The sequence below is a fragment of the Amia ocellicauda genome, chromosome 3 (genome assembly GCF_036373705.1).
Source record: "Amia ocellicauda isolate fAmiCal2 chromosome 3, fAmiCal2.hap1, whole genome shotgun sequence".
NCBI classification, from domain to species: Eukaryota; Metazoa; Chordata; class Actinopteri; order Amiiformes; family Amiidae; genus Amia; species Amia ocellicauda.
This window is the reverse complement of record NC_089852.1, coordinates 43,861,267-43,884,261: the sequence shown is the minus strand read 5'-3', so window position 1 is coordinate 43,884,261 and position 22,995 is coordinate 43,861,267. Positions and strand designations below refer to the sequence as shown.

At 42.2% G+C, this 22,995-nt stretch overlaps 1 protein-coding gene across 8 annotated transcripts; it reads right to left on the bottom strand.

Annotated features, from left to right (window-relative positions):
• Positions 1 to 1,157: 1,157 nt before the first annotated feature.
• nup98 (nucleoporin 98 and 96 precursor) lies at positions 1,158 to 20,727 on the bottom strand. 8 transcript variants are annotated; one of them, XM_066699673.1, is made up of 34 exons: positions 20,539 to 20,727; positions 18,898 to 19,001; positions 17,723 to 17,818; positions 16,840 to 16,887; positions 16,292 to 16,474; positions 15,751 to 15,890; positions 15,460 to 15,567; positions 15,122 to 15,302; positions 14,625 to 14,791; positions 14,188 to 14,355; positions 13,932 to 14,064; positions 13,749 to 13,841; positions 13,486 to 13,626; positions 13,167 to 13,300; positions 12,820 to 13,007; positions 12,548 to 12,664; positions 11,946 to 12,226; positions 11,700 to 11,813; positions 11,464 to 11,602; positions 11,040 to 11,217; positions 10,630 to 10,803; positions 8,382 to 8,606; positions 8,093 to 8,237; positions 7,506 to 7,938; positions 6,967 to 7,193; positions 6,323 to 6,592; positions 5,974 to 6,131; positions 5,537 to 5,677; positions 5,237 to 5,397; positions 4,915 to 5,151; positions 4,572 to 4,813; positions 4,174 to 4,328; positions 3,970 to 4,081; positions 1,158 to 3,473 (listed from the first exon to the last, which is right to left on the bottom strand). In XM_066699673.1, exons 2-34 carry the CDS (start codon positions 18,971 to 18,973, stop codon positions 3,271 to 3,273), a joined length of 5,568 nt encoding a protein of 1,855 aa, XP_066555770.1. In that variant the 5' UTR covers positions 18,974 to 19,001; positions 20,539 to 20,727; the 3' UTR covers positions 1,158 to 3,270. The 8 variants fall into 8 exon arrangements, with proteins under 8 accessions (XP_066555770.1, XP_066555771.1, XP_066555772.1 ...); XM_066699674.1 differs by having other exon boundaries at positions 4,915 to 5,136; XM_066699675.1 differs by having other exon boundaries at positions 14,188 to 14,325.
• Positions 20,728 to 22,995: the final 2,268 nt, after the last annotated feature.

The following is a 22,995-nucleotide window of genomic DNA, read 5'->3' as shown; positions in this document are numbered from 1 at the left end:
TAGCCTGAGGGTGGACCTACTATACATGTTAAAATACAAGGTACTGTACTGTACAATATATGTACTGATATTTGATTAAATGCATATACTCAGAAGTGCTGTTATTGAAACACAGGGGCATGAGAAATAAAAGTAGAGTCAATTTCACGTTATAAAAGATTACAATTCAAAAACGTGCATTCCAAAAAGACATTAAGGACTTCACCTGCACTGTTAAGGGCTGCAGCTGTTAGGCGAGACAGTTACAAAACTGAAAAGCAATTTTAGGAATTGAATCATATTTAATTGGACAAGTGGCTACACGGACATCCATTTTGCCCCGAGTGCACAACCAGTAGGATAACAATACCCGGTTATTGCTTCTGGATTAATTTCAGTTTAAATCTCAGTGGATTATAATTGCAGCTCATCTTTGTGCACTGTAAGTGAAAGATCAGATGTGTAAGAGTCATCATTGCTACAGCTAAAGCACATTAATCATCCTGCAGATTAAAGAACACAAGTAGCAAAGTGTTTGGGAGGGGATTAAGTCATGCAGGAAACACTGGGGGTAGAATTATTTTTTGTAACAAAATAAAAAATAAAAAACTCCAAACCAAATTTAACACAAGCAGCCTCTCAGCCTTATTGATTAATTGCATTCTTTACCACAGCTACTAGAAAGAAAGAACATTAATTCAGTTTGCTGAATGAAAAAGAAGCCTCCTTCAATTTACATGATCAGCAGAGATAGAAAAATCGTACACAATGCAATACTATGGACAAAGTAATCTATGAGGTTATAAAAAATAATGAAGCCACAAGCTGAAAAGCTGTGGAAGAAATAATGGCAGTAATGGATTATAAAACTCAAATGTAATTAGACACAGATCAAACCTGAGCAATGTGAAGAAATGACTGCACTGCATCTTACCATCATGTAAATTACTATATCTAAGTGCACCATACATGCATAACACTTAAGTATCTGAACATTACTTTTGTACACTATGAATATACTTGATGACTGCAAATGACTGAAGCAACAACCCCCCCTTGTGGTGAATGTTTACATTTTTAGATTAAACCATTAAAACATTTAGGCACCAGGAGTAGTCTGCAAGTACTGTAACTGATACAAACAGGAAGGACAAAAAGGAAATGAGGCACAGCTGAAGTTAGTTTCCAATGTTTATTCTAAATTAAAAATACAACAAAATCACTGGCAATGGACACAACTCTGAAGACAAAAAATAGAATCATTCATTTTTGTTCAGTATTCAATAAAAACAGATCATGAACACAACCATGCATACAGAGTCCAACGCCCACAGAAAGACAGACCAGATCTTCCTAGAAGGCACAGATACTAGAGGCATTCTTCCCCTAGCCATCGAAAAAGGAGCAATATTAAATACAGTATGTACAGTAGGAAGCATCTAGCCATACCTTTCAAACACATCACTCAAACCAGGGACCATCTTTGACCACAGGGAATTTTAAAAATATCAGGGGGGAAGCAAATTCAGATCTGATACATAGGTGCACAAAATTGTATTAGATTTAAAAAAAAAAAAAAAAAAAAGTTTTAAGATGAATTATCTACATTAACGCATTTTCCTATTTGGTTTGCACAGCACTACTGTCAATGACTCTGCAGAACTATGGCTCTAGACAGTAGACCATTGCTTAGAACTTTAAGAATAAATAGTACGCATTAAATTGGTTTGAACTACACACACCAAAAAAAAAAAAAAATCTCCAGGCGTTTTTACACAACATCAAGTATAGGGATAATGAATATTCTTTATGCAGTCAAACGCAAATTGTCATCTTCTGTGAATTAGAAAAATTAAACCATGTATGAAAAAAGGATAAAGGGTTAACTTGAAATGAAACTCTTGGGTATCTTACAGGGTGCTCTCGTACGCTTTACCTGGGAGATGCATTAACAACTCCTGTAGATTCTCATGGCAGGTAAAGCTACTTTAAGATTAAGTGCTAAGTAAACATTGCAAAACCTGGAGATGCACTTACAGCATGTTTATGAAAATGTATTGTGTGGACAACACCAACAATTGACTTGAATGCCAGCAAAACCAAGTCTCGTTGACATGAGTGTTTTATAGGAAAACAAATGTTTATTCCAGTTTGCAAATTACATTTAAACTTAAGTTAAAAATCTGAAGAAACTTGGGGGGGGGGCGGGAATGGCACCCAGATGGCATTCAGTAATTGCCCACATTTCTTTCGGTATACACTAGGGGGGAAAGGGGCTCTATTTAAAAAAAAGAAATGGATGGATTACTGGCAGTTTAAAGTGAATGAGTATCTATCCATACTAGAAGCTATCCTTTTGCATGAATACACCATTACCAAAGCATGCAGTTGGTGTATGGCTTCACAGCTGTTTCTGTAACCATTACGTGATGTACTTTTAGCCTTCGCCTCAAAAACACATTCTTGCCTAGAAAAGCATTAAGTCGTTTAAATCAATTCAGTGTAAAAGTTAAAAACAGATTGTCCATGTCTGCATGTAGATTTCCCCAGTATGGGAAAGTCATCCAAGCAAATCAACACAGTACATCTCATGGTTTACTCTTCCAGATGCCTCCGATTTCAAATTTGCTACCATATTAAAAAGAGGATGACTTACTCTTTCCTGCAAATTGCCTTTCAAGTTAGTGACCCCACAATACTGAATATGTGGCCCTTCCCAAACAAAACAACCCTGACCCCAGAAACACATTTCAAGTTGTAAGTTAAGAAATTAGACTGAGGTCTGCCAATGTAGTAATAATGACAATGAGGCTTTGATTAAAAGACACCTGTCGGCAAGTCCAATGGTGAATTCAACAACGGGGAAAAAAAAAAAATCTGTTCAGCAAAATCATGTAAAAACACTCCTGTGAATAAATGTAGCGAGTTGTACTTTGTTTTATGCAGAAACTCATTTACAATGACTTTCCCTTGAAACAGGGTAAATATGAAAAATAGAACAAGTTTTTATAACAAGCTTCTGCAAAATGTAGTTTAATTATTAAACATACACGTAGTCTTCTCTAACGTTTTTTTTTTTATTATTATTTTGTCGCTGCTTTGGGAAAGAAAAAAAAAATTGGAGAAGTTAAAATTTTGAATACAGGAATGTTTTATCCATGAACCACTGTCAATCAATTGGAGGGGGAAGAAAAAAAAATGCCATCTCAACACAAAAACAGTACAGCCAGTGTCCTAGGGTTGGAATTCTCATTTGCTTTGCCCCGCCCTCTTTTGTCCAAGGCCAGGCTGTCATTGGCTGACGGTGAGCTCACGCAGATAGGACTGGGTGAGGCCACGTAGCTCCTCCAGGGCGTAGTCCTCCGGCATGGGCAGGCGGCCGATGTGCGGCGCCAGGTGACGGAGCGGGATGCGCTGGGTGTCCGGGGTGCCCTGCCCTCCCTGCTGCAGGCTCAGCACCACACGGAGAATGTTGGCCACACACTTTGCCATCTCTGCCCAAGAGGGGAGCAACACACAGGCAAATCAAGCCATGAGGCACTGAAGGCAGTATATACCCTTTCTTGTGGTTTAATTTAATTTATGGTCAACTTTCCTGGTGTTCAAAACACTCCCAAAATCATGCAACCTACTACTGGACAGCAATAGTTCTCCATTATAATACAAAATTAAAGGGTAAATCCACATTTGACCCTTTTTCAGGATGTGGGAAATTCAACTATTGCCATGGGAATATTAGAAGGATTAAATCAGCGATTAACTATTTAAATGGTGTAAATGAGTCTTAAAAAGCTGGTCCGTCTTTGCTACCGATGACCCGTCTTGGTTATTTTGTCAATGCTTCTGCAATGGGCCAATGCCAGCAGATTGCAAAGACATCATATGAACAAGGCTTTACTCATCTTCACACCCACATGCTTTCACATTCACAGCAATACAATTTGTACACAAAGACCCGCTATCCCAGCCCCTGTCTGGACACACACTGACCTGACTGGGCCAACCTGTCTTTGGCAGTCGCACACTGAATGAGCTCGATCCTGCTGCACAGGGATGTCACCTCGGTGTGGAGTCTCTCCAGCTCGTACCCAGGACCCTCCAGCTGCAAACAAACAAACTCAGATCTTTTCCAGACTATATATTACTACTACAGTGCACCAAATGCATCAGATCAAACCAAAACCCCAAGCCTACCCTCTGAATGGCCTGCAAGGTCTGTATCACACGGATGTAGTCAAGGAAAACCCGACCGGATGTGTCCCATTCTTGGATGACGGCACAGCGTTCAGGGGCTGCCAGACCCTCCAAGAACTCCAGGAGATAGCTATGGTTTTCATTGATGATGGCATCTGAGAAGGGGAAGGAAAGGAATTACATACTGTATCACTACTGTAAATATGAAAGACCCTGCAATGGCCAGAAGGGAAGGAGCCAGGAAGACCAAGCCTATTTGTAACTTGTGAAATATAAAAGGGAGGCAGTGAAGCAGACTGCAGAATGAGAGAAATAAAAATCAATCATTGTAGCAACTTTTTAACATGCTTGTTGCTACAACATTAAAATTCTCTTCAAGTCCACAGGAAAATACTAACCAGAGGCCAGATGCTGAATGACCAGTCTGTGGCACTGGTTCCAGTGCCCTGCCCTGTAGAGGTGCAGAGCCTCTCTGTGCTTGTCTCCCTCTCGGCAGGCACGCGTGGCCTTGGCCTCGTGGATCCACTGCAATGGGACACGCAGCCTGTCCGTCAGAAAGTGCTCCCGCTCCGACGAGTCCTCAGTCTCCAGCAGGGGGCAGTGTAAGTTCAACATCTCCCGCACAGCTCTCTCACGCTGACTTCAGAATCAAGCAAGGAACAGACAGAACATCAGAATTAAATTGTGCAGTATTCCTAAAACAGCTCTCAGGAAAAGTAAGTTCAAGTGAGTGGTGCATACTTGGAGTCAGGAGTGTGCAGCAGCACAAATATAGCCATCTCCCACAATCCAGCGCTTTCCAGCTGTGCGGCGTAGCTGGTGTGGAGCAGACCCTGGTACTGCTCTGAGAGGTGCGAGTAGTTGAGGGCCTGCAGTGCGTTCCACAGGTGCCAGCTCAGCCGATAGTCCAGCCGGTCAGAGGTCACAGTGCAGGGGTCGAGTAGCTGTTGGAGACTGTAATGCCTGTAAAACAAGTTTCTGGTTAACCAGAAGCTTTCATAAGAGGTAATCGTCACAATCGTCAAAGTCATCAAAAGCACTTTAACAGACAGGAGGCACTCACCTATCACTGTAAAGCTTCAGTAGATGAAAGCAGATATCATAGAGGGGTCGCTCTGATTTTCTAGTCTCTTCACTCTCCTTGTCCTCCATCAGACCGAGCCCAGAGTCATCTAGGTATGGAGGCAGGGGAGCGCAGGCATACCTCTGACACTCTTCTGAGCCCTGATGTTCGAAGCAGGGAAGAGGATGGGCATTCTACGTACATTATCCCTCTCCTAGGTTTTAAATTCCTTAAAACACATCCTTAGATTTATATTGATTAAGCAGAAATGGGGAAAAGACTACTATTAAAAATAAGTACCTGGAAAGCTTCTTCGTATTTGCACAGAGCTTCTGCAATGGAGGCAGTGGGGGGCAGCATGTACCAGAGGTGGACAGCGATGCAGCGTTTCCAGTCCAGCTCTGAGCAGACATTTATACAGCTGTCTGAAGACTGCAACACCTGTGGAAACATTAGCATCACATTGTGAAGAAAGTCCTCTTTCAGAGATGACAATGAGTTATTGAAAGCATCAGTTCCGTTTAGACTTGGACAACTGAAGAGATTCCCTGCTATACAACCCCAGTCTAATCTAGGCAACCAATGATTAACAGCACACATGAACAGCCAATTAGAATCCCAATCAGAATCCTCCAGGGTTTACAACCACCAGTTCAATAATAAACTGCCACATGGAATTCAGAACATTTCCATCCAGGGCAGGAAGTTCATGGACGAGTATGGTATCCAGTGCATACCGGTTTCCCAGCTAGGAGAGCAAAAATGCGCAGGCGCTCCTCCTGCACGAAGGAGTCAGTCTGCATCCTGTTCCAGTCGACCAGCTGCATGGCCAGGAGCTCTCGACTGCACTGGCTCCCCACCGCCTGCGACAGCAGCAAGGACAACCTGTGATCACCTGCACAGCAGGGGACAAAACAAAGAAATGGTTAGATAACTTCCAGTGCCTGACATATTAAGAGGTACTATTACAAAGGAGATCTGCATACAAGACAATTTTAGTTTGGATGATGTTCCATTACTATTATCATTACTTGCAAAACCAATGTCCTACAGTTGTTATTGTATAGATATTCTGTGCTAGCTCACCAGACTTCTGAGCCAGCCTGCAGGCCTCGCTGATGCGGTGACCAGTCAAGTAGCTAAAGATGGCGTCTACATGGCTCCTGTTCTGGGACAGGCCCACCTCCTCCTCGATGCTGTGGGCCGCACTGCGGGACAGCCACTGGGAGAAACTCTTGCGGCGCTCCAGCTGCTGCACGTACTCGTTGTCCCTCTCTGTGTAAGGGTTCAGTTCTCCAAGCTGACCCCACAGCGCCTCGCACAGCGTCCACACCAGATGCCAGTGCTTGACCGTGGCTGCATAGCGACAACAGGCCACAATGTAAAAAAATAAGCATACAGCTCCACATTGTCACACGTTAATTATTCAAATAAAGAAAGGGTGGGGGGGCATCATTTTACTGTCCTGAGCAGTAGGATGAGGACTGTGTTCCATCTTGATTCATTATCAACAGATGAGAATCCCTAGAGATTCAGATATTCACAAAGCTCCACAGACCGTATCAGACCTAGGTGGTTTTAGGGCAAGGATTCCCAAACCGGTCCTGGAGGCAATTAAAATCTCAGTTGGAACAAAACCAACAGGACAGGTTTGGGAATCGCTGGTTTAGGGGGTCTAAGCAGGGAGCAAAAGTTGTGCAATTAAACAAGAGGATCAGCAGGGAGTTTACCATCGACTGTGTGTGGCTCCTTGTTCACCTCACTGATCCACTTGGCGTACTCATGGAGCGCCTCCACGCCCGAAGATGGCTGGATTAGCGGGCATGCCTCCTCGGTGTTGATGGTACTGTGTTCCAGCTCAATCTCAAGGGGGCGGCAATAAAGACTGCGCTGGCTCTCCATGTCCACAGACTCCACACTGACCACCTTTTCTATGTGCACTTTAAATGGGCAACACCTGCAACACAGGAGGACAGACCCTATAAAAACTATGACCACTAACCCCCAAACCAGACAACAATCAGTCATCACTGGAACAAATGGATTTACTTAAATCTGATACAGATTAATAGGGGATTAAAAGCTAGAAACCAGGGGAGGTTTAGATGCCAACACGTATGCCAAGTCCATTCCTTTCAGGCCATATTATTCAGCTTCTTTATTTCAATTCCCACAGTCAGAAATCTGTTAGCAATACTCTAACCCTATCAAAGGAAACCAAAAATGAGGGTATGAAGTCATGCAGCTGCAGTCAAACAGTCTCACTCACGATGTGTGCGCCACCGGTTGAGGCAGAAATCCATAGCCTGTGGTCTCGGCCTGCTGATCCTGGGTGTCACCGCTTGAGCTGCTGATCTGATCCCCGCTTTGAGCCAGCATCAAGTTCGGCCCCCAGCCCACACGGAAGGAACGGCCCTTGAACAGGGCCATGTCCATCAGCAGCTTGCCCTTGCCAAGCGTCACCGAGTGCTCCAGGGACACTGGGCCTGGCTGCCGCCGGGTCCCCACAGTGCGCAGGGGGATCTCGGGGGCGGGAGTCGGTATCAAGAAGGAAGGACCTAAGGAGGGCCAAGGGGACAGGCGCGAGGGCTCGGCTGCTGTGGAGCGCAGCGCTCTCTGAGGGGTGCTGCCAGAGGTGTCCTGGGGCTGCGAGAAGAGCGTCGTTGGGCCAGCGCTGAACCGGGACTGTAGTAAGCCTCCCACTGTAAATTCAATTGGGACAGCATAAATAAATGCAATAGGCTTGATTTAATACTAATACCAATTAAGTAATATAGGGAGGACTACAGTGGGGACAATTATGAACATTTAGAATCATAGATGGGTGAGGATTGCCTGGTGGAAAAATAATTTTACCAGATGGTCTTCCTTGAGAAGTGAATAAAACACGGGGTGAGCCCACATCTTGGGGGGAGTCCATTTTGTACGAGAATCTGCCGACACCTTGCTCTTGGAACAGGTCACACTCGTCATCCTCAGCAAACAGAGAGGCCTTCATGATCTACCAGGGGGGAGAGGAGGTGGCAAATCCGAAAAGGATTTTAAGATCCGGATCAGATGAAGAGTGACCAGAAGGGAGTGCAGAGAATTTATGGCATTCTCCAGAAACCAAAACATCACAATTGTATTTGAAGGTGGTAAATACCTGCAAGGTGTGTGGGTTGATGCCAAGCGAGGATGCCATATGACTGGAAGCAGACAGGGGCTCGTGCTCTGTGATGGCCTCGGCCTCCCGGCCCCTCTCCTCCACCCAGCTCTCCTCCTCCTCCTCATCTTCCAGCATGCTGTCAGCGGGCGGCTCTTGCGTGATATCCGCCATGTCACTGTCCAGCTCGGTCACCCTGCTCAGCTGCTCCAGCACCCCCAGGCTCTGCACATAGATGGAGAGCAATCTTAATGTTGCCGAGAACAAGCTACGCCAAACCCACCAAGCAGGTAGGGCGATCAGGACTGTTAAGACACTCCCCTTAGATAGAGATGGAGTAAGATCTAAATTAAATTTGATAACAGCATGGGTCAAAGTAAAGGAGAAAAATCTCCCCCAATCACACAATCTCTGCTCAACCACACCTTGAATAGCTAGTCAATATACCCTTGGGGTGAAAGTTGTACATGACTGCTAGAGTCAACCAAGGAAGGTTGTCAAGATATAACACCGGAGAGCTGAATGTTCAAGTTGGTAAGAAATCAAATCATGCACATACAATGCAGAGACAGTAAAGTACTATAGAAAGTATTGAACAGAAGAATCTGTGTTTACTAGAAATGTAAACAAACAAATATTAACTCTTGACAAAAACAAGCAGTTTAAATTCATTTAACATTTTATTTTTGGTATTTTGCAATCAATACAATGTATCACAAAATTACACTTAACATGAATCGACACTTGTTAATGTTTTAATTCTGAGTTTTATCATGCACTTCATTAAACCTTTTTTAAAAGAATAAATTGTAGCAGGTGGAAGTGGAAAAAGGGATCTCTGTTTTCCATTTCACAATTTGAGAATGAGCAAATCCAGCACACTCATTTGCTACATTAATTACTAGGCTGAACATTGCTTGGCACTTAATTTAACTTCATTAAACCAAGACAGACTGCTGTACCACACACTTAGTGCAAAACATCTGATCATTCATCTCCAGATTCAATATTCAGTCTCTTAAAAATATACAGAGCTTCCCTGCAGTGTAATAAGGACTAGATATTAAGCTGCGAAACAGCCAATCAGTTTATGGAGCAAATGAACACTACAAAATTCAAAAACAAAAGATTAAGGATTGACAATCGTAGGAACATACATACACTTCTCATTGAACCAGTTCCTGGAGACAGCTCATATGGATGGGTCTCTTTGGAACAAAGCAGCTTTTCGCTCAAAATTTTAAGGGCTTTTCCCACAGCAGAGTCTAAACACATGACGAAACAGTTGTTTTCTAAAGTCATGCAGTGCAGATTATCCTTGTAGAGAACATTAAGCCACAGGTGAGAAGAGCAATACCACAAGAACAGATGTCTTTACAGAGTCAGAAGTCTAAATGTAACGACCGCATTATAATTGCTCATAGCTCAGTATAGATCACATGTTAGAGACAAGCTGAAGAGCATGCTATCACTGTACCAGGGCCTCAAAGTATTTTTTAGTGCAAAATGGTTTTAAACGATTGACAGTCACTGCCTGATACCTTAAACATAAATTAAACTGTGAAGTGCTACCCTTTTATTAATCCACTGTCTAGGTTTGAAAACACTAACAAAATGTAATGTATATATATATATAAATATATATATAAAAATGACAATTACTTCAGGTAGCTTGTACTTTCAGGTAAAATCAAAGAAAGTGCTTAAATAAAATTAAGACTATAAATTGTTAATGTCTAAGAAAACTATACATATATTTGCCAGATGTGTACATTAGCTTGTTGCATGATTAAAAAACATAAAACGAGCATCACACAAGGAATACATTATCTCAACATCCCCTTGACCTCTCGTAACAGACCCCCAGAAAGTCTGCCATTAAGTTTAAATCCCTCCTGCTGAATTAAGAGAAATGCAAGGAATGGATATTGTATACCTGAAGCTCTTACCCGCTGCTCTCCTGGCGCCACAGAAAAGCAGATAATTTCCCAATAGAGTCTTCTGAACTTGAAACCCTCTGAAGCACTTTTAATACAATGGTGTCACCTCTTGAACTGTATCATCTGACTTCATAGACCCTAAACAGCCCAATGCCTGCCACCACCGTTAATGGCAAAACACCACAGGCACCACAGGTACAAGGCAACCTGGGTGAGGTAACATTTCCCTCCCCAATTTAAAACAAAAAAACAAACAAAAAAGAACTCTGATTCATCACTGTCACAGTTCAGTGAGGCCCACCATCTACCTGTGCTTGAGGGGCTGCTGTCCCATTTAGGGCCATCTGCTGAGTGGGCGATCGCTGCTGCTGTTCTGGGGGAAGCACTTTGGCCGTCTTCAGTTTCTTAATTTCTGCTTTGGGGGGGGGGACATCATCTTCCTCGTCGGAGTCCTGCAGTCCGTACTTGGAGAAATGGACAACCTGCGGTGGAGAAGTTGCAATCCTGATTAATAAGAGGTAAACAATTCAAATGAATGCAGAGAAGACAAACCTGGACCTTTAGCTAATATATACAAGTACTAGGCAACCATGAAAGTCACAGGACCATGTTAAACATGAGGTGTTAGAACACGAATACATACAGCTTGTTACACAGAGTCTCAATTTAATCCCAAGCATACTCTGATGCTGTACAAATGCTGGGCTTTGTGCTTTACCTCAAATACCCAGGACCCAGTTTCAAGACGGTATTCCCGGAAGCGAGCGCCCTGCTTTCGGGACGCTTTCTCCAGCCGGCTCTCATAATTCATCTCCAGGAGCCGTTCTGGGTCTTTGATTTGGTTGCGAGTGGTTTTATCATTTGGCCAAACACCATCCAGTGTCACCTCAGCCCGTCTGTAGAACAAAAAGCATTTGAATATAATGGATTACTGATAATGCAGAGAAAGGACAAAGAAGCCAACACACTGAAGGAATTGCTTGTTTAGACTTTAGACAAAAGGACTACTTCACTTATTCTTAAGAGAATCCAAGATTTCCCTCGAAAGACACTGAACCTGATTTGAAAAATATGCAAGACAATTCCACTTGAATACAGTACCATACAATAGCAGCAAACAATCCTCCATGCAAAACACTCACCTGTTCAAGCCTTCTCCCACAGGAGGCTTGGCCTGGTCATCAGGGTACACAATGACCTCCTTCCTACGGAAATGAACAATCTCATCCAGGTTCAGGTTGGTCAGATTCACCTCCCCGGGGAAATAGATGGAGCCATAGCCTGTGGATTAATCGAAAAAGGAGGTGGGGAATGAATGAATTCAAGTATTTGCATTGTGTAGATCATGGTTTGTATGAAAGCTTCTTCATAGTCTCACCTTTTCTGCCAACAGTGAAGTTCTCCACCAGACATTCTCCGTTCTCGTTGACCATCCTGGCGAGCTCATCCATGGATGGAATAGTGTAGTACCCTATACGTCCGAGGACAATGCCTATGGGGAACAGAGCACGCTTTTAAAGGGGTGATACAAGTCGGGCTAGTAACTAAACAAATTTAAAATTGTGTTAAAGGGAAGTAACGTTCCTGGTAAACAATGATACCAAGGCAGTAGTGTAGTAATTACCTGCTGGGTGTGGGGTCTGCTGGCCTTCCAGCTCCTCCTCCCTCTCCTCCTGCAGAGAATCGTCTCCTAAAGAGGCGTCTTCACTGCTGGCCTCCAGCCCGTTCCGCTGCACGTTGCGCACGTTCAGCTCAGTCAAGGTGTCCTGCATGGAAATGTTCTGTTTGCCCTCCAGAGAGTGGGGAATGGGCTTTGCAATAGGATTGGTGTAGAACTTGGACACCTCCAGGTCATCATCTACTCTCTCCACTTCATGTTGCCGAGATTCCTCGTCAATGCTCTGGCTGACAGTGTGAAGCGGACATTGGGTTAGTGCCAAGAAAATGCAGCTACAATTCCCCAGAGAATAGAAAACTTAATACATTGTATGCTGCAGCATCTAAATGATTGGTGAGCAAGAAAAGAGCTGATCAACAACAAATCACCACCAATTCTGGTTGCAGCATATTCCTAAAAATACAATTAAGTACAATAAAGTCAATCTTTAATTTATTCTTTGCTTCACCAAAACCCTTCATAACGTGATTTAATTACGTTAGGGGATTCACACCTGAGGGCTAAAGTTCACACATACCCCAGGATAACTCTAAACCAGTTCAGCTTACCTCAGGCCATTCTCTGGGTATTCAGAAGGAGAAGCAAGGTCATCATTCTCCCTGCTCCCTGGAGAATAGAGGCTGCTGCCATTGAGATTTTTGAGAACCAGCTTCTTAATACTTTTCCTGCCATGACAGAAAATACAACATTATAATACACAAAAAAGGCCTTCAGTACCCAGCAACAAGTACAACAATTTCCATATGCATTTTACCAATTCTAGGCATTTGATTAAGACACATGGGTCAGAAATTTGAGGACAGACAGAGGTTTCCAATACCTGGGCTTAAAGGAGCCATTGGCAAAACAAGGTTCATCATCGTCCAGCCCATCGAACAGCTGAGACTTCGAGGAGCCAGAAGACGTCAGGGCTTTGGGACGAACTCGAGTGGCTGGACGGGGGGTCAGTTTGTAATGAGTCGGGGTGGTCAAGGCTTTCTGGGCAGCTGGATTTGTTGGCTTAAGACGCTATTGGTACATTTCAGAAAAGAACGTGGAAAAAAGGATTAAGATTTCAACTTAAAATCTCTATTATACAAAACACTGTGTAATCACACTAAGATCAATACTGCAAGCCACGTGGTTAGCTGCATCCCTTTTTTCTCCAGGCATAAAGAAAAGTCTTACCTCCTCTTTCTTTTTTGGATCAGACAGAGGGTTTCTGAAGAGAGGGGAGTCCCCAAAAGGAGCATATGCCAGGGCATTTATCTGCTGTTGTAACAGTGCCTGTTGAGCTGCCGCAGCATTGGGGTCTGTCAGGGCTTTAAAAAGAGAGACGAACACAGTGCATCACAATCCATTAAAAAAAATATCCAATGTCATCCTATTAGACATTTTATCCTGCAACTGTCACATTCTGAAAAACACAACACCCAGCAAGCAAAGTAAAATCACACCGATACAATGGAAATAGTTGTAGAGTCTTTGGATTAGGGTCCACACTTACCAACTGGCTGCTGAGGTGCTCCAAAGCCCAGATTGCTAGCAGTGGCATTGAATCCAGGCTGCCCAAAAGTGCCTGCAGTGCCCAGGGTTGACCCCAGTTTATTCTGATTTCCAAAGAGAGATGTTTGTCCGGTGCCAACAGCTAAACAGATGAGAAAAGCCAATCGGGAAAATCTGCATCAAGTGACTGTCACTATATTTTGAGTGTACTTGCACACACTTCTTTAAGATACAAGGTTGATTTTAACAAGCACGTAGACATACCTGCTCCAAAAGCAGTTCCCAGTCCTGTGCCTAATCCTCCTGCAGCTGGTTTGTTACCAAAAATGCTTCCACCAGCAGCATTTGCGCCAAATCCTATAAGCAGACCAAAGTAAAAATAAATTAAATGGAATAAAAAGAAAAACTTGAAGACCAATGAAACATGATTAGCAGCTTACCACTTACCAAAATTAGAGGTGTTCGTATTGGTGCCCAGAGTAAGGGTGGGTTTGTTTCCAAACAGGCCAGTGCCTGTACCAAATGATGGTGCACTGGTTGTGGTAGTGCCAAATCCAGCTGGCTTGTTACCAAAAAGATTCTGGGGAAAAGTATTTTAAAAGTATAGAATTGTAATTAAAATGTAAAACTTGAGGGATAATTCAATTAAAGGACATTTCTGAAGTTTACATGAATACAAGCAAGCGCAGCGCCTTAACCTTACCGGTGTGCCAACATTGCCAAAGCCAGCATTGGGTTGTCCGAAGAGTCCTGTGCCAGTCCCAAAAGCAGTTGCAGTGCTGGTGTTGGCAGTGTTACCAAAGAGCCCTCCAGACGGAGATGCGGTGTTTCCAAACAACCCCTTCAAAGTCAGAATAGTACCATCAGGAGACTGAAATAAAACTCCAGTCACAAATATCCTACCAATGCTACATTTAAACATAGCAACACATTCTGCACAAGCCCAGTCTCTGTCCCTTGAAAAGTGGAATTTGTACAGTAATTTTCATTTACTTTGGGACTACCTTAAATAATTATGAAACTTCTAAAACCCAAATGTTTATATATATTTTTTACAAATTTAATAATTATGAAACAACACTTTTTTAAAGCAGGTCAGAAGAGAACTGGAAAGCAGGTTTGACCAGGATTAGGGTTTACCATGCTGCTGGTGTTAGGCTGGACCATGGTGTTGGTGTTGCCAAATGAGAAACCGGTGTTCGGGGTGGTGGTGGCCTGGCCAAAAGGCTTGCTGAATAGAGTGGCGCCTGGCTGGGTCGGCTGCGGACCAAACAGGCTGCCAGCAGCAGTGCCAAAGCCACCCGTGCCTGAAGAAAAACATGAAAACCATTAACAAGAGACCTAGAAAACAATGTACACTTCTAGTCTGCGTTGGCCGTTTCATCCCCCACCCCTCTGACGGGTCAATGCGTTTGTAGGTTGGTTCTTAATGCCTTCAGGGTCAACTACAGCACCTCTTAGCGAACAGGACACTAACGACCCGAGAAACTCCAACATGTTTAAAAGTGATCCAAGGCATACGTTAAGATGAATCAGCCCTAAAACCACGGTCTTCCAAATTGGTGCGGACTCTCTGTACATCAAACCATAAGACTACAATCTCAAAACAGCCATTAACTCATCTGCCATTCACTCACTGGTTCCAAAGGCTGTATTTTTCTGCCCAAAGGAGAAGCCAGTATTTGTTGCAGATGACCCAAAAAGCCCAGTAGCTGTGCTGGCTGGCGCAGTGGCGGCACCAAATAGCACACCTGTTCCTCCGGCCATGGGGTTCTGGGGACCCTTCCTTCCAGCCTGGTAATCCTCCAGCCGTAGTTCCTGCAAAAGGACACGTTCGCAATGAAAGCTTAAATCGACACATTAGCATTATGCACTTTTGCATAACCCATTAGAATTCAGGTTATTTGCATACACTTAAGTTGGCATCTTCAAGATGGCCAAAGGTCAACATTAGCCATCCATTCTTTAAACTAACCTCCAAGGACTTATTTTCATATTCTTTCATTGCCGTGATGCACTGGTGTTTGGTGTTTATGCTTGTAGTCACTCCTCCCTTTACCATTGTGTCACTGCCAGTGGGGGGCTGCAGGAAAAGAAAGGGTCTTTGCTGACTGAACTTCAATTGCACACTTTTCCATCTTCAAAATCCACAACTCACAATGAGGGAAACATTTAAGTTTTGATTTCTATCATTATAGAATGATTTCACATAAATGCTTAAAAGAATAAACTTTTAACTACATGGCTGAAAAGAGTAAGAACTCACATTGAACTTCAAGGTAGTGCCAGTCTGGGTAGCACCAAATCCAGAAGAGCCAAAGAGTGACCCAGAGGTTCCTCCAAACGGGTTGGAGTTCGTGCTAGTAGTGCCAAACAGTCCACCGCTGCTGGTACTGGTGCCAAATGCTGGAAAAGGAAGTGAACAATATAAAGAAATGCAAAACTGACAAAAGCAAATGGTTAAAGAAGGAATTATATATATAAAAAAGCTTTTTTTTTTTTTTTTTGACTCTAGGCTTGTGGCATATTTGTAATTAAAATAGAGAAACAAATTGTGTTCTCTTGAAAAAATGCCATTGTGAATGCCAGGCAATGTCTAATTTTTCCTGGAGGGGAAGCATTACATCGGGAATTGTGCACACAAGCTATCCAACCAATGTGTTACAAATTGATTTGGCGGGGGGGGGGTCGTAAAAACTGCTGCTAGTGTAACACCACAGGAATTCAGTCAAGATCAATATGGCAGTTGATGGTGTACACATTACAACTGTGATACTTATATTTCAAATAAGCAAAAGGCAACTCACTGCCAAAAGCGGCTGGCTTGTTTGGACCAAAGGCATTGCTCTGCTGTGAGAAGAGGCCGCCTCCTCCTGTATTGGTGGTGCCGAACAGGCTGTTGGTGGTGCCGCTGGCAGCACCAAACCCAAAGCCTGTGCTAGTGGAGGATGTCACAGGCTGGCTAAAGGTACTGGAGCCAAAGAGTCCACCTTTAAAGTACAAATTTAAGGTTAGAAAATACTGGGGGTGGGGGAAGCAAATCAGCCAAAGGGAGGTCCAGAAATCAAATCTGTATTGTATACTACGGCTCCTCAACATGTAACCCTTCATTCTCATGTGTCTCAGAACTATTAAAATCACCACAGGACTGAATTCTAAGTCCATGGACATGGACTTAGTTTTTCTCTGTTGTGTTTAGCACCTAGCCTAAGTTTTACCTTCTGCATCTGTAAGGTTCGTAAACAAAGAATATAACAGTATGAGCAATGAGCTGCATGATCACAATACCCAATATTTAAACATTCATTGCATCTGTTCCACAAACTTTCTTTTTAAGATGTAAAGCCATGCTTACCTCCTCTACCGGCACCAGTGTAGATTTGTTGAGGATTTGCGGTCACCACTTTTGAGAAAGTAAAGTACAGTGTTGTTAGAAACCGATGTGTGGAGCTACACCACACATTGAACAGGTAGCTTTATATTAAAGCCTCACTTTGTATTCGTTCGTTGGGAGGCCTTGTCGTCTTTTTAGTTTTGAAATATGATTTTAAAAACTGGAGCCACTCTTTCCCCCAAAAGGCTAGTGAAAAGGGCAGTGTGATCATGCAGTTTAAAAATTCCTGGACCTTACCTTTGTAGTTTACATTTATCCAGTTGCTTGCAAGTTGTGCTTACGGTATCAAAATACAAGTCACCGTGTTCAATATGTTCCATCTTAATGGAAACATGTTGCCATCCAATAATTTAATTAAAATACAGCCAGACTAACACAAGGACATTTTAATATCCATCAGCATGTATATATAATTGCACGTGATGCAAACCATTCCAAGTCTTACCCTTCAGTATTTTACCCAACCATGATCCCAAAAATGAAGCCTAGTTTACACTGTACTTTAATCTGTAGCTGAATAACATCCTTCTACATTCTAACTATGAAAATAATATTAAAGATAGCAGAATGAGTTCAGAATCCTGCTGTATTTACAATAGTTAGGTTTCTAAGGACAGGGCGAGACATTGTTTTGTGACAAAAACCCAACTAAATGGGCAAGGGAATTAATTGATGCGACAAAACTTGTAACATTTTATGCAGTATGAAGTTAAGATCACATATAAAGGTTTACACATAAGACTGCTAAAATAAGGTTAATCTCTATGGGGAAAAAAGCAGGAGAGAGAGGGAAAAACAAAAACTCACTCCCACCACATTTAAAATATCAATATAAGGTGCAAACCTGGCTTATTCTGGGTGTTCCCAAAGAGCCCGCCAGTGTTATTAGTGGAACCAAATGCAGAGGCACCAAACCCACCTGTAGTTCCAAACCCTGCATCTGCAAGAGATGTTGAAGGAGCAATTGTTAGCCACTTACAACTGGTATTGGAATATAAACAGCTGCTTTATGTAAAGATGTCAAGGAAGACTTTCAAAAGTAACATTTGTTTCCGAGTTACTTTGAAAACACATTGAAGCCATCTGTAATTTTGCCATTCAGACATCTGACATTTATAAACACTGACAGAACAAACTATTATAAAATATAAACGTGGATGCAAGTACTCAGTTGGAAGATTCAAAGACAAGGCACTCACAACCTTGTAGTACGGTCATATTTATAATATTGACAGGAGCAATAGGTATCAATTTATAAAATGGCAAGGCTAACACATTGAGCAGGCAGTGACAATTGTGTAGTTTTGGATTGTTAGCACACAAAACTGATTCCTGATGTTGCAGTCCCATTTCTACACATCTCCCAATTTCACCAAGAAAAAAATATTTAATGGACAGGAACATTAAGATAAAGCAACAGGGTAAGAAAACAAAAATGAAAAAGTGAGAATTGTATCCATAACAAAAGGCAATTCTGACCAACTCCAGTCAGTACATACCAAAAAGTACAATTTAGGCTAATTGTTAGTTTAACCATAATATTTAATAGATCAAGTGTCTCTTGACATTTAATAGCATACCTTTAAAAAGTCCCATCATTGTCAATGAGTAAGTAATAGAGAGCAAAGTCACTAACATCACACATAATGAGAGCATACTATCCAAGTGCACTTATGCTTTGAGTTCTACATAAAGCTACTATGAATGATCATTAGGATTCAAATTGCTTTCCAGCACATGGAGGATGTATTTGGTATTCTGTGTTTGAAGAGGCTAGTAACACTGCTGGGGTTAAACAATATCAAATCTAGTTCTATTTGTTACAAAACAGATAGACGGGAATGGAAATCAGACTATGGAACAGCAATCTGAATCACAATGTGACATGCAAACCCCCACATCCACTACTGTACATGCAATTGAAGGAAAAGTCATTCGTGCAACAATTTAAATATACTTAAGTTTATTATACCAGATAAAAATTAACCATCACAATAAGAAAGGTGAACCCAAACGTACTCTGCCCAAATGTGGATGAAGCTCCAAATCCGCCAGTGCCTCCCCCAAATGGAGCTCCAAATGATTTATTGAACATCTTCTGTTGCTATCAGGACTGCATACGTCTGTTGAAAAACAAAGATCATTTAAAAAAAACACTTCATAAACAAATACTACATTTCTTCAATCAAGTGATGCACATGAACATTTGTTGTACCTTTGCCTATATTTTTACAAAAACAACCTTGGATAAACAAATATGTAATCAATGACCCAATGCAGCTGCACACAATGCATTTGACTGACTTTTTGTCTAAAACGTATACTTATTACTACTTATACAAAAAACTGTGACAATTAAAGTGACAATTCAATGTATTTAGCCACGAAGTAACTGTTGTATTGTAGCAAGAAGGCCGTATTGTTCAGAACACTACACGACACTGCAACTTTTGAAAACGCGGTGTTGACTGCATTTCATATTCAAACGCACATAAACCCACGACCAACTGATATTGCAACATCAGCACACAAAACAACATTTAAATCACAACATGCACCTGGAGTACACAATCACTGGCATCAATCACGCCCGTCTCAGCTGAAACGTTTATCAGCTAAATAACTATACATCCACCTGATATCAAGGATTAGCTCAGCAATAGCAACATTTAAATTACATCTTGAATACATACACTTCAGTGTTATCAATGACCCAGCGCAGCTACACACACAATGCCGACGATATAGTTTATTTCAGCAACTCTTATGGCAAACGCTGTGAAAAAGAAATGTGATCATGTATACAGCCACAGATAAACGGTTATGTAATGCTTAATAGTATAAACAACGGGAAACGTGTCGCCGTTGAAAGGTTGCACAACGCAATTGAATTTAGGGAAAGAAAACATAATGTACCGGACATTTAAACACTTGCTTTTCCCTCAGCCCGATCCGTCAAGTTTCACCACAGAAACGTGTCTATTGACCCAGAGCAGCCGCGTCGTTGCTGGCGCCAGAATGGACGTCTGCGGCCTAGAGAGTCAGGCTTCGGCAGCAGCCACAACAACCCCAAGGTCCCCGAATAACCAAGAAAAGCGCCGACCAACACACCGATAAACACCCTCTCAGTGTCAAAACAAACACACAGGCGTGCATGCCCGGGACACGCTGGAATAAACCAGAATAAACCGGTTTAAAAACGGTACCAGTATTATCTAAAAACACAGGCACACTACTACTACTACACTGCTGCGGGAAGACGCTGACCGAAACCGGGGACTAACTTGTCGTTATTCCGAACAAACTGCGAGAGCGACGATTTACATAATCGGACGGGCAAACTATCCACCCCTGAAACACGCCAACACCGACACACGTTATATACATATGAAGTGAAAACAAAACCTGTCGTTGCGATATGCATGTGACGAAATGATCGCGGATCAGTATGTCCACAACCACGCACCATACTCCGTCACTTATTCCGCACAATATTGTGAGCGTTTATAGTAAATACACGTTAATATTGTATTTAGACACGGTGCAAAACGACATACTTTCAGCTAGTCACAAAAAAAACTGAAATACAACCGATTTTTTTTTTTTTTTTTTTTTTTTTTTTTTAGCCACATCATATCCCTTCAACGAGTAACAACTCACCGTTGTATTGTGGAAAAACACAATATCTTCCGTGGCCGTCGTCCAGCCCACACCAATCCGTATCAAAGCAACAAGACTCGTATTAACCCCAGATCTCCAGACGGCGGTCAATATTTCTCCAGTATCGGATTCTCTCTCGCAGCGAAGCGAGGAGGGAAACTGCGTAATTTACTTCAGCGAGGCCGAGCGACGCGCAACATACGTCATCACGCACTGTTACATCCGCGATACGTCAATTGCCATCCATCCGTAAGATGTGATAGGGTTACAAAACCGCCAATCACTCAGAAACGCCAATGCGACAACGCTATTCGGTGTAGTTTGAATTGTTGCTCCCGCCCCTCTGGGCAGCTCGGCGCGTCGATTCGCTGAACGGGCTGATTGCCTCTGCGGGGAGGAGTGCGCAGCCGCGCCTTTATGCTGCGAGATATAAGTTGGCTTTTTCCTGCCGTCGCCAGTCACGACTGCCTTAGGAAAGTGAGTGAGTCATGTAAAGTCATGACTCACTTGCAGAATGCATGGATTTTTTGGTTTATAAGGGCAGGAGCACTTGTGGAGCCTGCTAATTGTATAAGAATATAGGAGGTCTCAACTGAAGGGAAACCCTTTGACCCATGTTTTGGTTCATGTATTGGTAGTCCTTTAGAACCCACAGCTTCGAGTGTGTGGTTAGTTTGCCCCAGTTTCTTTCCACTTTTTGTGTAGTAAAGAATTGTCTACTTTTCCCAATCCTTAATAAACCATCTCCTCAACTTCAGCCTTTGATCTCATGTGCATGTTCATGTACCAAAAAAGAAAACCCCACAGAGACCAAAACTGTACTCAATATTTTAAACAAGGTCATTACTAGTGCATCATTTTAAGGTTAATTTTTGTTAATATTCTACGGGTTTAATAATATATTATAATTTTGATAATATCTGTATTGCTTCCTCAAATTATTGAGAATGCGAAAGACCTAGGAAAGACCTAGGAGTCTACTTGGACTCCTCACTTTCTCCATCCAAACAATGTGGGGAAGTAATAAAACAGGCAAACACAATGCTAGGGTATATTGTCAAAAGTGTAGAAGTGAGAACAAGGGCAGTAATGTTCAGACTGTACAATGCACTAGTTAGAGCTCATCTGGATACTGTGTGCAGTTCTGGGCTCCACACTTCAAGAAAGATATCGCTGCTCTAGAGGCAGTTCAGAGGAGAGCAACCAGACTTATTCCAGGTCTGAAGGAGATGTCCTACTGAGAGACTGAGGAACTGAACCTTTTCACCCTGGAACAGAGGAGACTACGTGGGGACTTGATCCAAGTCTTCAAAATCATGAAGGGCATCAACCACATTAAACCAGAGGAGCTTTTCCAGATCAGCAGGGACACACGCACCCAGGGATACAAATGGAAATTGGGCTACAAGGCATTCAAAACGGAAAACAGGAGACACTTCTTCACACAGAAAGTTGTCACAATCTGGAACAAACTCCCCAGCGATGTGGTAGAAGCTGAAAGTTTGGGAACATTTAAAAATAGACTGGATATGATCCTTGGATCACTTAGATATTAATGGACACCAAACGAGCACAATGGGTCGAATGGCCTCCACTTGTTTGTAAACTTTCTGATGTTCTTATGTTCTTATATTGAAAACCATGACTAAACAGGATGAACATGTAAATGATTTGAATGGGTTGCTTGTTATTTACCAACACATCAATACAGGTATGGCCACAAGGAAGGCAGACTGGCACAATGAAAGCTTTTATTAGTTTTTGAAGGGGTATGTGAATTTCCATATAATTAATATAACAATGAGTTTAACAGAAAAAAAAATGAATTTTATCATATGCAACTGCTCATGTGTTCGCAAATTCCTCTCATGAGATTGTTCCACATAAGTACACCTGCATTGCAAACAAATCATAATAGATATTCTGTTGCTTTTTTAACTTTCAAGATGTGCATTTGCTGTGTTCCCAGTCTGACAGGCCTCAAGAGTTCCAGATATATTAAAATGTGTAATTTGATCACAAAACCCTCGCAAGTTCTATAATAAAACTACCATTTTAACACTCTGCTCACCACACTGGGGTTAAGAAGTGAAACATATCTTACCTTTCTTATATTTGTCATTGGCGATACAGAACAATTGTTTATACCACATCACAGGTTTTACAGTGATCTGTAAATGACTGAAGTTTTTAAACTATTTTGTAACCATTTATTTTTTAGTAATTCTGCACCTCACCACCAGGAATGAAAGTTGATATATATGAGAAACAAATGGTTATTGTTGTTACACATGAGGTGCTTATACCCTATTTATTATGTATCTAAAGGGAACTAAAGCCCTTTTTCTATTATATGGTGTGTGTTTCACACTCTCACACACACACCTCAGTCATGCTTTGCAGTGTTATGAGAGTTATTTCATACACGAGACCTTTGTAGCTACCCCGTGTATGAAC